The following is a 13,743-nucleotide window of genomic DNA, read 5'->3' as shown; positions in this document are numbered from 1 at the left end:
GCCATTTTTTATTTTTCACCTTCAGCCCCCACACACCTGAACCCCACCCTCTACCATCCGCGGCCCCATCCCCTTTTAGTCGGACGTCGCTTATTTTTCAATTCTGTCAGCTGCTTTGGTCAGAAAATGTCGCTGGGGAGCGGTCGACGGCATCCTTTTCTCCGATTGCAAAAGTTGAGATGGGATGTGTGGGCTATATATACTTGTATGCTATCTGCAAAATAATTTATAGATGCCTCAACCAAAATGGACAGAGTAAAGGGTTCCGTTTCCTTATTTACTTTTTTATTGAGACTCCGTTTTTTTCATTTTAGATACTGAAATTCAAGAAGGCACGTTGTATGTTGGATCTCAAGGGGGTTTTAGATAAACAATCACTTTTACAAATCAAATCTGGACATTAGATACAATATAGTCCCTCAGGCTTTTTGAAGAAACAAGCAGGGGATTCATAAGAATTTACGGTGGAGAAATATAGTATTAAATTCTTTTTTTTTTATCATGGGTATTCTTATACAAAATAATATTTGTGCTAATGTCTATGATGTCCATGATGCTCGTGGTGTCCATGGTGCTCATGATGTTCACGGTGATGCTCGCCATGATGTTCCGGATATTCATGAGGATTTCCATGAAAATGACCGGACTCAACTGGATTACCTCCATGGAAATGGCCAGATCCCACAGGATTTCCGTAACCAGGCTGATATTGGTTTGGAGAACCTTGCCCAGCGAATCCTCCTTGACCCGGGTGGAGTCCTCCCTGTCCAATTCCCACCTGGCCACCAACTCCACCCTGTCCGTTGAATCCTATTTGTCCGCCAAAACCTGCTTGCCCGCCGAGTCCTCCGAATCCTCCAAAACCTCCTTGTCCAACTTGGCCGAATCCATTCTGAGCGATAACAGCGGTCACCAGCGGGAGCAGAGCAATCTATAGGTTTAAAATTATTATTATTAAAATAAGGATTTCTAAGTTAGAAGACGCACCAGTAGTTTCATCGTGGCAGAAGTTTCAGTACTGAGACGAGTTTAAAAATTTTTTGATTTTTATACCACGATTTGTTAATTTCAAGTAGGTAGCTGAAAGGTATTCTACCTGCCTGAGGGACTTAAGTGCGAGTTTCTACCTGTAGAAGGAAATCACAGAAAAGTATTGCTCTCAACATCTGGTTAGGATGGAAAATAAAAAAAAACCAGTTCATTGGAAGAGGGGAAATGGAAAAACAGAAAAAATCCGAAAAAGAATACCAATTTTCAGTACTAAGTTAAAATGACGGGAATATAAATGAGTTTGAAATAAAACTACTAAATGTTTTTATATTTAAAGCTTTTTAAAAAGTTTTTATCAACACAATTTTTCGATCCAGGAAAATCCGGTTGATATAAAATCATTAATAAGTCATTTCTCAGATACAACATATAACATAGTGAGTTTACAACATCTAATTTTGACTTTTTTAAACCATTTTCTACTTTGTTTTTGTCTAAAGATCAATGATTTCGTATTTATTTTTTCCAGGTATTTCATCAGCAGGGACTTCTTCATCGGGAATTGGAGATTGGGAGCTGCCATGCTGATCGTCGTTAGAGGTTTCGTTGTGAGGTCTTTCGCTACCGGGAGATCCACTTTGAGGTGGACCGCCTCCTGGGCAACCACAATGCGGACACCCGCCTGCTGGAGATCCAGATGGTGGGGGGTGGTGTGATGAAGGAGGCAGAGGTGGCGGAGGGGGATATCCCTGCCAATAGTGGCCACCATACGAATATCCCCCTGGTGGCGGATAATGGGGCGGTGGTGGAGGTGGACCGTATCCCTCCCAAAAGTGGCTTCCATGTCCATGGGGCCGATGAGGGGGTGGTAGAAAAGGCTGGTGCTGGGGTCCGTTTCCACAGTGTCTACCAACACCATGTCTGCCACGATGGGGGTGATGGTGACGAGGGGGAGGCGGACCTCCGTGTGGGTGATGTCCTCCTCCAGAAAATCGGCGACAGCCCATCTGATCGAGACTCAGATGAATTTAGCAACGATCTGAAAAGATGTATGACTAATATTTTTGAGAATAAGATGTATTTGAATCTTTTTATATGCAAAAATATATATATGTTATTATGTCCGTTGTACATACATATATTAAGCTGATAAGAATATTTTTTAAGTACATATTCTTAATTAACTTAAATTTTTCCTTTACGTATCTAAATGGGAACAATATACAGTTGAATATATGTTTGTTTTGCAACTGGTTTATTTTAGCGTACTTATGACGTATTTTATTTGTTGCTTTATTAGCTAAAACAAGTTCGAATTCGATTTGTTGGCGCAGTGGCCGAATTCCTTGATGTATATAAGTATATTATACAAGCACATACGATGTCTGGATATTTTGTTCTCTACCAATAAATATTTTAAAGAATAATTCCTAAAACAAGTAAAGGCAAAAATAAAAATTAGCGCACAATTAAATGCTTTGTCTTTTGTTGTTTTGAACACAAGAATTCGATCAGCTGCTTAAATGTTATTCACAATATAGAGTGGCATTGTATTGGTTGCCAAAAAAATAACCTATAGGTTTATTTTTGGAAGAGTTGTTTGTTGATAACATATCGCCGCCAAAAATACCACAAATTCAAAATTAAATTAAATTCAAATTAAAAGCACCAATTAATATTAGCAACATTGTTAATTTTTAAAATTGTGAAAATTATATTTTATTATTTATTACTTTTTCAGTCCTTTACAATCTACGTCTTTATTTGTGAAGCTCAGTGATAACCAAATAATTAAACAACTAAATCGTCTTAATTTCGAAAAGCTGCTTAGCTATTATTAAGCCTTCGCTTGCCTTAAGTATTTATCCTTGAGTGAGGAAATCCGTTACGGCGGAAAGAAAATCCAGCGGCATAAAATTATGTGCCCAGGGCCAAAATTTTAATTCCAAATTTAATTTTCAGCCATTTTCCCCGGATGAATTTGTCAGAGCGTGTCGCATTCGGAAACCACTTTCCCGGGGAGTGAAGTGGAGACAAAGACATCTCGGGAAAAGGAAACATTTTTTGGCTTATGCCAAAATTACATCAAAAAGCGCTGCGGGTATGTAGGTATGTAGACAGACGTGGCAATTTCCATCTTAGGATTGAGTAAAGTGGCAAGAGGACGAGGGCCAGGATGGAGCTGAAGGATGGCCGGGCCTTGGGAGTGGGAGGGAGTGAATGCCGTGAAGATATGCCAGGACCCTTGGTGAAAAGTTGAGCGGACCGAGGAACGGGGTTGGTGATTGCTATCTTCATAATGACTTTGAAGTGTCAAACAATTTTGGGAAATTATCAACGCCCGCCTCGTCTTTCGCAAAGGTGAAAATGAAAATTGTACTTTTTGTTTGACTGAAACTTGATGGGGCCAAACTGAAGATATAATTATAATTTAATTGAAATGAAATTGTCGCTTAACTCGAGTGAAAAAGGAATGGTAATGCGGCATTGGTAGATTCCAGGGGAAAAGCTCTCAACTTAATATTTTGCTGGCCAAAAATTTGAGCAGATGCGAAATACTCTTGGCTGAGTTGTAAAAGTGAGTCAATAAAATACACAACTATTTGCGCACCAATTTAATATGCCACATAGGCGAGTTGAAGGAGTTCGCCCAGCTCAAGTTTTCCGAGGGATGCGACAAAATCCATAGGGTTGACAAAAGCCCATGAAGGGCCAAAAAGAAAAGCACACCGAGTTTCTGAACAGGTCCGAACAATGTCCGAGGAAAATCAATTTAATTTTTACTCATGTTCATGGCGTGACCCCTCGATAATCCATGGAAAAGGGGACGAGGTCGTCCTGCTGCTGAGCCGCCTGAGGTGGAAATTTCACTTAAGTCACTTTCAACTTTCGCAAGATGCCATCAAAGTTGGCTCCAAAGTTACTGGTCAGTTGATTTTTCCACCTCCTGGGGCGACGGCCATTACCACCGATATTTACATTTTACCCAACCCACGGGGAAAACCTTTTCTCGAACACGATCTCCCCCAGCGCTCTCCAAACTTATGAAAAGTTTCGATGAATTTGCGATAATGCTTTTTTTTGGCAGGTGTGTATACATTTAACTTTAGCGCACGTGTGACAGCTTTTCATCAGATACGAAGCAAAAGTACTTTTTCATGAGACCAGAAAAAATGAGTAAGTTTTTGTAAATTATTTTTATATATTTTTTATCCCCCAAGTGGCGTAAAATTGTATGTTGTGCTGTAGAGCTTCAAGTTCAATTACAATGCCCAAAAATGTAACGTATGTTTAAAGTATATATTTATGGTGTTAGCTTATGTATAACAATGTATGTGTATATGAAAAGGATTTGTGAAAAACAATTTTGGTACCCACTATGTGCCGCAAAGGGAAAACAAAATGGCATACTTGTACTGTATGGAAGATGAAGATGAAATTGGAAAATCTGACCGAGCCAGGATACAGAAAGGGGTGTGAACGTCGGGTGGCTGGCACTTACATGACATGACAATAACTTTGACTTGACCATTCGACCGTTGCTCATATCTGAGCATCCTTCCCAGCTGCCCAACACTCCAGATCCAGATCCTTCTGCTTGTTTGTTTGTGCTGGTGCTGGGTTGATGACGAGGGGGGTTTTGCAGACAGCAGGGATGGGATGTGGGATGAGTGCAGACAGGCAAGGATGTGTGGTGCACAGGTACACACACTCACTCGCACACTCACGTAATGCTCTTTTTTGGCTCCAATGCGATGGCTGAACAAAGAGAAATATTTATGCGTTGACCAACTTGACCAACTCGGACTCCATTGCCATTTCCAATTCAACCTCCGGCGGTCCTTGAAAGCCAAAAATTCCGAATTCAAATCCAATTCGAAATCAAAGCCCGGCCAAGGAAGAAATTCCCAGAAGGGGTTGAGTCCCCCAACTGCAAGCGTAGTCATTGCTGTTTATGATGAAAAATGTCCAAAATTACTTTGCCAGCTTCAGTGCACTGAAAAAAATCGTATGTTTTTAAAGATATTCCTGACTATAGCTCCTGGCCAAAATACAATTTTTGATCAACTTACATATAATAAGGAATTGTTAGAGAAATAAGGAAATAATATTTTGTTTTGTGTAGGTTCTAGTATCCATGCGATGTAAGTGTGTTTGCAGACACATGATGACCTTTTGGGCACGGCATCGAAAGGGTCAGTCCGAGACAACTCCACTCGAGTTTTACGTTAATATTTAATATTGCGAATAGTTGATTGAAACATTTAGAATTTTCCATGACGGGCGCCAGCAGCTTCGGAACAACAAATTGCTCATCTCTGCATATTCCAGTACGAGTGCTCGATGTCCCATTTCTTTAGTTGGCTGCCTGTGATTTTATTTGGCCATTGCAAATTGAATTGGGAATAATTTAGTAGCTGAATATCACATGGGAAATGCACACAAAACTATTTTTGTGATTTTCGATTGTTAAATGGATATCGCTAGTTGAAGTTGGGAAAGTAAAAATAGGAACTTTCTCTAAGGACAATCATACCGCTTACACTTACAAATAATGTCTAAGCAAATTGATTACCATTTTTCAGGGGAGCTAAGCATTCTTTATTGAACGAAATTAAAATTCCCCATGTTACCTTTATTAAGAGACGGGCGGACAAACAGCGGGAAGTCCTGGTATTGCAGTCACCCATCAGAAGGACATAACGATAATTAATAGAATTTGTTCGGGGAATACGTAATGAGACTTCGACTGGGGGACTTGATGTCCTGCAGACAGGAGAGCGATTCGATTTTTATTATTTTTCGATTTGCAACGCATTCATTCGGATTTTGTTGTTTTATTATTAACATTTTCATCTGGACCCCGCCATTGGTATTTTCCCTCCAAGCTTTTTTTGTTTTCTTCGTTTTTTTCCCAATTCGTTTAGACAAACAAAATGTAAATGAAATGGGGGATCGGTTCGTGGGGCAGGAGCGATACAGTAAGTGTAATAAAAATTAACATTAATTCAGGAACAAGAAAATGGGGAAAATTCATATGACACGAAGGACCCAGTTGGCTGGGGAATGTTGAGGAATTTTAACAAGAAAAATATGTAAATTGTCCCGTAATAAAAACGTCCGTTTTCCCTGCCACCCGAAAGCGCACTTATCTGCAAATATAAATTTTATGAAACATTCTCCGAAAGAAAAAATCGCTGCGAAGGAATTAAAATGGCTGAAAAGTATAAGGATACAAAAGAATAAAAAATCAAGTGAGAAAAAATAAAGCAGCAAAGCACACGGAATGAGGCCCAAGGCCAGAGGGGTGGGCACAAGTTATATCCCTGCAGGACATTATTTTAAATACTAATCCGCATCAGTTTTCATTTGAGTTTTCTTCCAGACCCTGTTCCCCTCTCGCTCCATCTCCGGCCGGGCCCCGGGAAATCGTCGCTGTCCCTCCCGCTCTCCCGCTTTTCCGCTCCGCTTTTCACGTTCCGCCTGTCTGGCTGCCATCTTTGTTTGTGCTTGTGTCGTTACATAAATTCAGATGTTATCCCAAATGCGCAGCATGCACGTTATTAAAATAGCGGCAGGGCAGGCGAAAGTCAGAGGCAGATGGAAAATGTGGCAAGTGTGATGATGTAGCCAAAGTGCCCCGCCCTGCAATACGTTTGCTATTAATAAAGTAGTTTGGCTAACCATCGTACATATATCCTAGTATTCGACATAGATAAACTTTCATTAGGCAGCTTAGATTGTTTTGAATAAAATATTTTTTAAGCTGTTTATTCTGAAACTTTTTTCGCATTTTTATAATCTGGTAGGTAAATAGTATCGCATGCGTCAAAAATATATTTTTTATTTTTAGTTTACCATTCATTGCATTTCCATACAATTTTAGAGTTGTATATCTCATAATTAGTAGATTAGTAGATCCGCTTATTAAAATACCCAAAAAATCAGATGAACATGGAAAACGATAGTTCATTTATTCCATTGTTCAACTGCTGCGAGCATTTAATCCAAATTTGTGGTCAGTAGTGGAGGTTGGAGCTTTTATTCGAATTAACAGGCGATAATTGCTTGACCATATTTAGCTAAGAGCGGGTTTTTGGAGTTGGTTAGTGCTGGGAGTCAGAAAAAACGCAAAATGTTGGTTAAGGATAAAGCCTGTCTGAATATGTTATCTAAAAGGCTAAATCAAAATGTTTCGACTATAAGATACCCGATGCTTTGGATTTGCTTTTGGTTTACTTTGCGCTTCCTTTGGATTTACATTTTGTTTGTTTTGGGTTCCCTTATGTTTTGCTGAAGATTTCATTTAAGTTTACTTTCAGATTTCAATAAGCTTGCTTTAGATTTGCGCATCTTCTTAAACTCTAACGTTCTACAGTTTCCTTCTAAATATTTTTAAATAACTGGCGAATACCAAGCTTTATTACCATATAGCCCTATTTCTTGTTTGTTTTAATTCCAGTTGGCTTTCTTTGAGAAATTGGAAAACGTAACGAAACCTAGACCTAGAACCCAACCCAAAGTCGGGCCCAACGAAGGGAAAACCCAAATGAAAATGCAATTTTATTTATTGTTATGTACAAATACTTGCTTGGCTTTTTTCTTCTTTGCACATGCCGAGCTTATGTAAATTTATTTATTTTGCGTAATTTTTCTTGTTTTTACAGAAGAATAAATTCGCCTTGTTGGGCCGCCAAAAACCCAGTCCGTTTCCACCTCCCGTTGGGTAGAAATTTAATTAGAATAAAAAGACCGAGGCAGCGGAACCAAAGGAAAAGTGAGAGAGCAAGGCACAAAATTAAAACAAAACAAAAAATCTTCAGCAAGCCGATGCTTAAATACCCTTGAAGTAGTAAAAAAACGGACTATTGCTACTGTAAAATAATATATTTTATGCTTAATACTTTTACCTTATAGCCGCAAATATCTTTATTCACTGCGTTTCAAACATCTGGCTATTAGCAATATACCCTTTGTAAGGGTATAATGAGGAAACTGGTAAAAAAATGTTACCAAGCCGAATGCCAAGCAAGAGGAAGGATTTCGTGGGTCTGGCTGGTCCTGTCCGTAATAAGGCAAACGTTGTGCAATTTTCATGTGTAGCTGACAGCCGACGCCAACATTTTGTAATGAGCTGCCGGCCATCCTCCCAATCTGTGGGGTCACAGGGGGGTCTAACGGGGGGTCCACGGAGGGTCAGTGCTGTCAGTGGACAAAGGTTGCCACTTGGCCGCCATGTCGTGTCCGCGACTTTGACTTGAGGGAATTTTCCCCACACTGGCTGTCCGTAAATTATAAGCAATAAAGTGTTAAAAATAAGCCCGACTGGAAAAAACAAAAAGGGGCACATGAAGTGGTAAGGTCCTGTCACTCGAGCAGCCTAATTGCGCACTTGGTTTATGACTTCATAAGACAAAAAATGCTGTAATAACATGGCAATAAAAAGAATTCAATATTAAACATATTTAAGAACTGTTTTGAATGTTTTCGATTACGATTAAGCACAAAACTCTTTCTATAAAACCTCTGAGCTTTATATGTTCAATATTAAATACCATATAACTTATTTGTACTCTAATTATGTTTAAACGCTACAAAACTGTTTAGAATACTTAATTTTCACAGTGTTTTACAGCTGCCAGGCACTCATATGATGACGCTCAATTATGGGGTGGTTTACGTGCTTTAGTTTGACTCAAATTTAATTACATTGTATTATGGAATTTATATGACATCCAACCGCTCACAACATATTCACTTTGACTGGGATCCTCGCCGTCACTTTAGTTCTGGTCGCTGGCATGGGATTAATTATGATGCGCCCTAAGTTGCTTGCTCGGTTTAAATGAAACGTAATAATTTTCGTTGAAGGATTTTAATTTGGAATTTGAACATTGTACACAACATAAATATTCAGCCATGTGGATCCCACAGTGAAAGGAATGTTTATGTACGCCTGCCTAACCAGGACATCATAAACTCGGCTTTCCAACCAAAGTTGCCAGGCAGGTGCGGCTGTGATATTTGATAGCATGGATTATGTGACATATGTATGTATGTATGTACATATGTTCTTCATTCTAGAAGGATTTCATAGCGTAAAGGTGTGCTGAAGTTCGAAAAGTTGTTCTTAGATTTAGCCCTTAGTGAAGTTTCCATTGAACCCGTAAGAAAAATGATCAATTATGTTAGTACTAAATTATTGAATATCCTTCTTATTTCAGAATTGCATTTATGCGTCGTAATACTAAGTCGTAAGCTCCGAGTTTTGTTAATGAACATGGCGCAAAAATAAAAACTTTGGCACATTTCTAGCAAACTCAGCAATAAATGGCATAATGAAGGAATTAATGAGTGGACGAGAGGGCCAGGACAAACCGAGTGGAGAAAAACTGGAGAATCAGCAGCGGGGACGAACTTATGCAAATGCAAATGAAAATTAATTTAATCCGCAGTACGAGTAAATTTTCCATTTTAATTTAATTACATGGACACTGCCTACGTGAGCGACAGCTAACCAAAGGCAAAAAAGGCAAGAAAATCAAATAAAAAACGGACACTTTCAAGCAACCATTTTTCCCCCCAGCTGAATTTTCCTTTTTTTAAAGGGAGGGTGGCCTGGGCGGTGTCGCAACTATGAAATGCTCGTGTGTCCACTTAAAGCCAATTGGGTAATTATTTTAAGCCGCAACGGTCATTTGGCCTAAATGCGGAAATTATGAAGGTTCCTCCAGCTTGTGGGCGGGGCACTTAATTGGGGCGATTTTCCAAAGTCCTTGCTTATGAAATTAAAATGCAATTTTCATTAAGTCACAGCGCATTGCCTCAACTCTGTTCGCCTTATTTAATTATCCATTCTGCCTACAAGGGCTCCTCGCTAATAGCGAAATAAGCTCGAATCGGGGAGGCAAAAAGAAATGAGGCAGTCAGACGACAGTCGGAAAAAAGAAGGGACATTGCCAATGGGCAGATGAGGCGCAAGTCAAAATAACAAATTAATTAGCAAAAAAGCAATTATTCCTTCTGCGTTCTGTGCGCTTTCGAAATTCGAATCCATTTGCAATGAGCACAATTGAATGGGAAATTACATTCGTATTAAGTCGGAACAGAGACAACCATTTCAGCTGTCAGTGCCTAAAAAAATCACTTATTATTATATATAACATATATTTTATATAGCTAACTTCTTATGTTTTTGTTACTTACTTCCAATCCAATCGAGAAAGGATATGGCAATTAAGGTGAACCGTTGACCACCCCTTTTTGTCAGCCAGGGGTTAATGTACCAACAGCAACATAAGCATAAACAGATTAGAGGACACACAACATTTTCCACTTTTTATGGTCTTATATATACATAGGAGCCCATTCCATTCGCTATCCTTCCGCACAACACGGCATTCCAACTGGACATTGGGGATGGGCTCGGAACATTGCAAAGTGGTGGCGACATTATGTAAGAAAAATGCTAAATAAGCGCTTAATGCATAATCTGCACCGAGGCATTACACACACAAAAAACCAGGGATAACTGCTGGGCGGGCACACGAGCCCCATTCCGACCACCCGACCCCCATTGACCATCTACCCAATCCTCTGACAACGGCTTGGTCTGCCTCCGGACTGGCCCGACCGACCAGATATGGCCATAATGTATGACTGCCATTTTATATGCGCCTTTGAAAAATGTGCTGACACTTTGAGCCGAAGCAGGAGCTCTACACTGAAACACGCACTAAGACTATTTAATATATTTCAACTATATTAACTAAAACAAATGTTATCAGGTTACCCTTAGTTTGTTCTGCCGATAGAAAGTTAGATGGTTTTTTTTTCCACATAGAAAGTTGGCTCGTTTTTGTTTCAGTGTCTTCCAAGCCAAAAATGGGGGATGAACTGGAGCTGGAGGTGGAGAGAAGGCTGGACAGCAGAATGATGGCGCTGGTGCGAAAGGGTTGACCCCAACGCAATTGACCACGTGTGCGTGTCCATTTGGGGGCGGTCAGCCTTTGCCTCGGTGTTGTGTATGTATTTTTTTGTTTTTGGTGGGTGGGGAGGGCGGCGAAATCCTTTTATCATTTAAATGGCATATGGCAAAAGGCAGTTTTTATTTTTATAATCCCGGCGAGCAACCAGCCAAGGAGCGGGCTCCAAAATCCCGACAAGACATCACGAAAGTGGCGATGTCGGGAACAAATCACACGAAATTTGTAAATGTCCATTGTCAAGCGGTTGCCGTCGTCTCACCTCGTAGCCAACAGTTTTTTATCTCCATCCACGCCGATTTCTTCCTGCTCAGTCCATTTATTAATTTGCCTTGAATAACTCGGCAGCCCCCTGCGAGGTGAACGTAATCCCTTCTCAGGACTCACCCCGTGGATTTTGCGTTTTTCAATAAGGCGAAAGGAACAATTTGCCGCACAGCAGGTGGAAATTGCCAACAGACCGGATTGCGGGTGGGAGTGGGCTGGAGTGGGTGGGTGGTCGAGGATGTGGGAGGACTCGCCACCCGTGGCGAAGATTTTGTGTCACTTTCTGGCGTAATTTTAGACCGACTTTGATTGGCGACCATTAAAAATTTCGCTCGTGTCCCGCCAGTCATGTGATTGATGGCCCGAACGTGATCTATACCCAATGGCCAACTAAAGTTTTATGAATTTTAATGAAAAGTTACGGCCAGCTGGCATATGAGGTAGTGGACATTATTTAACTAAGGATTACGGAGTGACGATGGTCTTTATTTTTCCAGGTCAATATAAAATGAAAGAATTGCCAAAATAAGTTTGATAAATATTTATTAGATAAGTTTAGACCAGTAGTATTAGTGTCCAGCGATAAAGATTTTCTTGTCTTATTTTGTGGTTGGGCGAAAAGTATGCTATACAAATCTCAGCATGGTGAGTTCTTAGCGTTTACCATCTACATGAACATATTTTTGGGCTAAGCAAAGTCTTCTATCTTTGCATACCGTGCAGGGTGTATAAACTTATTTAAAAAAAACATATCCAATTAGTTTCGATTACTCATCCGAACGGGAATTTAACTTTAGCTAATAGCAGGCATTAAGTTCGCCAATCGTAATTCAAAATCTGTGCCCTTAGCCGCCCACTTTATGTAACCCAAACATTGTCAATGGTCCGTATGATGTACCATAGCTATGGCTAACCCTTCCACCGCACACTGGTTCCACCCTTACGCCAAAAATAAAAAATTCAAGGCCCAATTTTGACTTTAAATTTATCATTATTTTCTTATAATTGGTCTAGGTATTCAAATTTATTATATTAAATTTATTTATATTAATAAAAAACCTTATAAATCGACATAACTCTGCAATGGAAGACATTAATATAATAAATAATGGTATTTAGTATATTTACGTTCTGTGTTCACGTTCTGTGAAAAATTTGCATCCAATATTGTTTGCAACAAAATGATTGCTAAGTTTCAAGTGTCTACCTCAACTAGAAGTATTTTTGGCCGCTTTCCCCAAACAATGGGAATCACTGTGCACCCCTTCAAAATTACCACACTAAAATATCAAAACAGATGCGGAATCCTTGTCATGTTCATGTTGGAGTCCTTCCACCTTCCTCGACATCGCCCTGACTAATGATGTGCCAACAAATTTAACGCAACCGGTTACCCGCTCACAGATAACACCCATAACTGACTTGACTCGACTCGACTTGACTCAATAAAAAAGATGACAAAGCGCCCAATTCACTTAACAAATTTGACAATGGAAATCATATGTCATCATTATTAACAGTGAGATGATTCCATTTTCCGGCACAACGGCCGCACATATGGCCCGCTTCCACTCCGTGAAACTAAGCGGATAATTTCGAAATAATATCATAATCATAAGCGCAGGGGTTGAAGTCCCAGAAATCCGAATTTCAAAATCCAAAACCACCACCGCGGACTTTGATGGGTGGTGCGAAAGTCAACCTGCTGGCTGCGTTCAAAGCTGCGCACTTCCACTGCCACACCTTCCGGAATGGGCTCTAAAATCTCCACAATGAAAAGGGAAATTATGGTAAGCGAGAAATGAAAATGAAAATATGTCAAAAGGACAGCTTGAACGAACGCTCCCCCTTTTGCATATTAAATTAAAATAATGAAATTTTGAAACGCTTTCGAGATCTCTTGTGGCGATGCTGTTGTTTACATTGTACGGCAATAAAGGAGCGAACTCCGGGTCCGGAATGAAAGGGGACAGCCGTACGGAAGAAGGACACCCCATAAGTCGCACATAAAACAAAGCAATTGGAAAATTATGCACTTGTCCTTTAGCCACCGCCTCATCATCTCGTCGCCGCCCAGAAGTATGCTTTTAATAATCAGCAAAGTGTTCCGGATAACTGAGGGTTGTTGGCCAAGCTTCCACTATTTGGATGGGGGAGGTGCGCTGGGTGTGGGCGTGGTTGGTCTGGACCCGGGGGCAGTTTGCCATTTGGGCTGGCACATTTGCATAAAATGGGAAAATATGTGAGTGCGCATTAAAATGTACAAAAAGTGAGCAAAGTTCCGGATTAAGTGCGGTGTGGAAGGGGGAAAGGCTTTCGACGCCAGAGATTAGATAAGAAGTGAGAAGATGACTTTTGGGTCTGACTATCAGTTTACTATCAGTAAACTAACCGATAGCTTGGTAATTTTATTACCAAGAGTAGTAACTTGATAACTTGACATTTTATCCATTTTAAATTTCAGTAGAACTACCAAATTAATCGAAGTACGCAGGGCAGA

The 13,743-nt window shown here is 40.1% G+C and overlaps 2 protein-coding genes across 4 annotated transcripts; both read right to left on the bottom strand.

Moving 5' to 3' along the window:
- Positions 1-340: 340 nt before the first annotated feature.
- On the bottom strand, positions 341-1,064 carry LOC117142648 (protein spalt-accessory). Its single transcript, XM_033306757.1, has 2 exons — positions 988-1,064; positions 341-931 (listed from the first exon to the last, which is right to left on the bottom strand). Exons 1-2 carry the CDS (start codon positions 997-999, stop codon positions 533-535), a joined length of 411 nt encoding a protein of 136 aa, XP_033162648.1. The 5' UTR covers positions 1,000-1,064; the 3' UTR covers positions 341-532.
- A 293-nt stretch (positions 1,065-1,357) lies between these two features.
- Positions 1,358-2,440, bottom strand: LOC117140518 (basic salivary proline-rich protein 2). Of its 3 annotated transcripts, none has more exons than XM_033303500.1 (2): positions 2,371-2,440; positions 1,358-2,029 (listed from the first exon to the last, which is right to left on the bottom strand). In XM_033303500.1, the coding sequence occupies exon 2, from the start codon at positions 1,995-1,997 to the stop codon at positions 1,485-1,487; it is 513 nt and encodes a 170-aa protein (XP_033159391.1). In that variant the 5' UTR covers positions 1,998-2,029; positions 2,371-2,440; the 3' UTR covers positions 1,358-1,484. The 3 variants fall into 3 exon arrangements, with proteins under 3 accessions (XP_033159391.1, XP_033159400.1, XP_033159407.1); XM_033303509.1 differs by having other exon boundaries at positions 1,358-2,045; positions 2,260-2,422; XM_033303516.1 differs by having other exon boundaries at positions 2,260-2,422.
- Positions 2,441-13,743: the final 11,303 nt, after the last annotated feature.

Source organism: Drosophila mauritiana, chromosome 2L, assembly GCF_004382145.1.
Source record: "Drosophila mauritiana strain mau12 chromosome 2L, ASM438214v1, whole genome shotgun sequence".
Classification (NCBI taxonomy): domain Eukaryota; kingdom Metazoa; phylum Arthropoda; class Insecta; order Diptera; family Drosophilidae; genus Drosophila; species Drosophila mauritiana.
The sequence above is the reverse complement of the archived record's forward strand: the minus strand, read 5'-3'. Positions and strand labels throughout refer to the sequence as shown.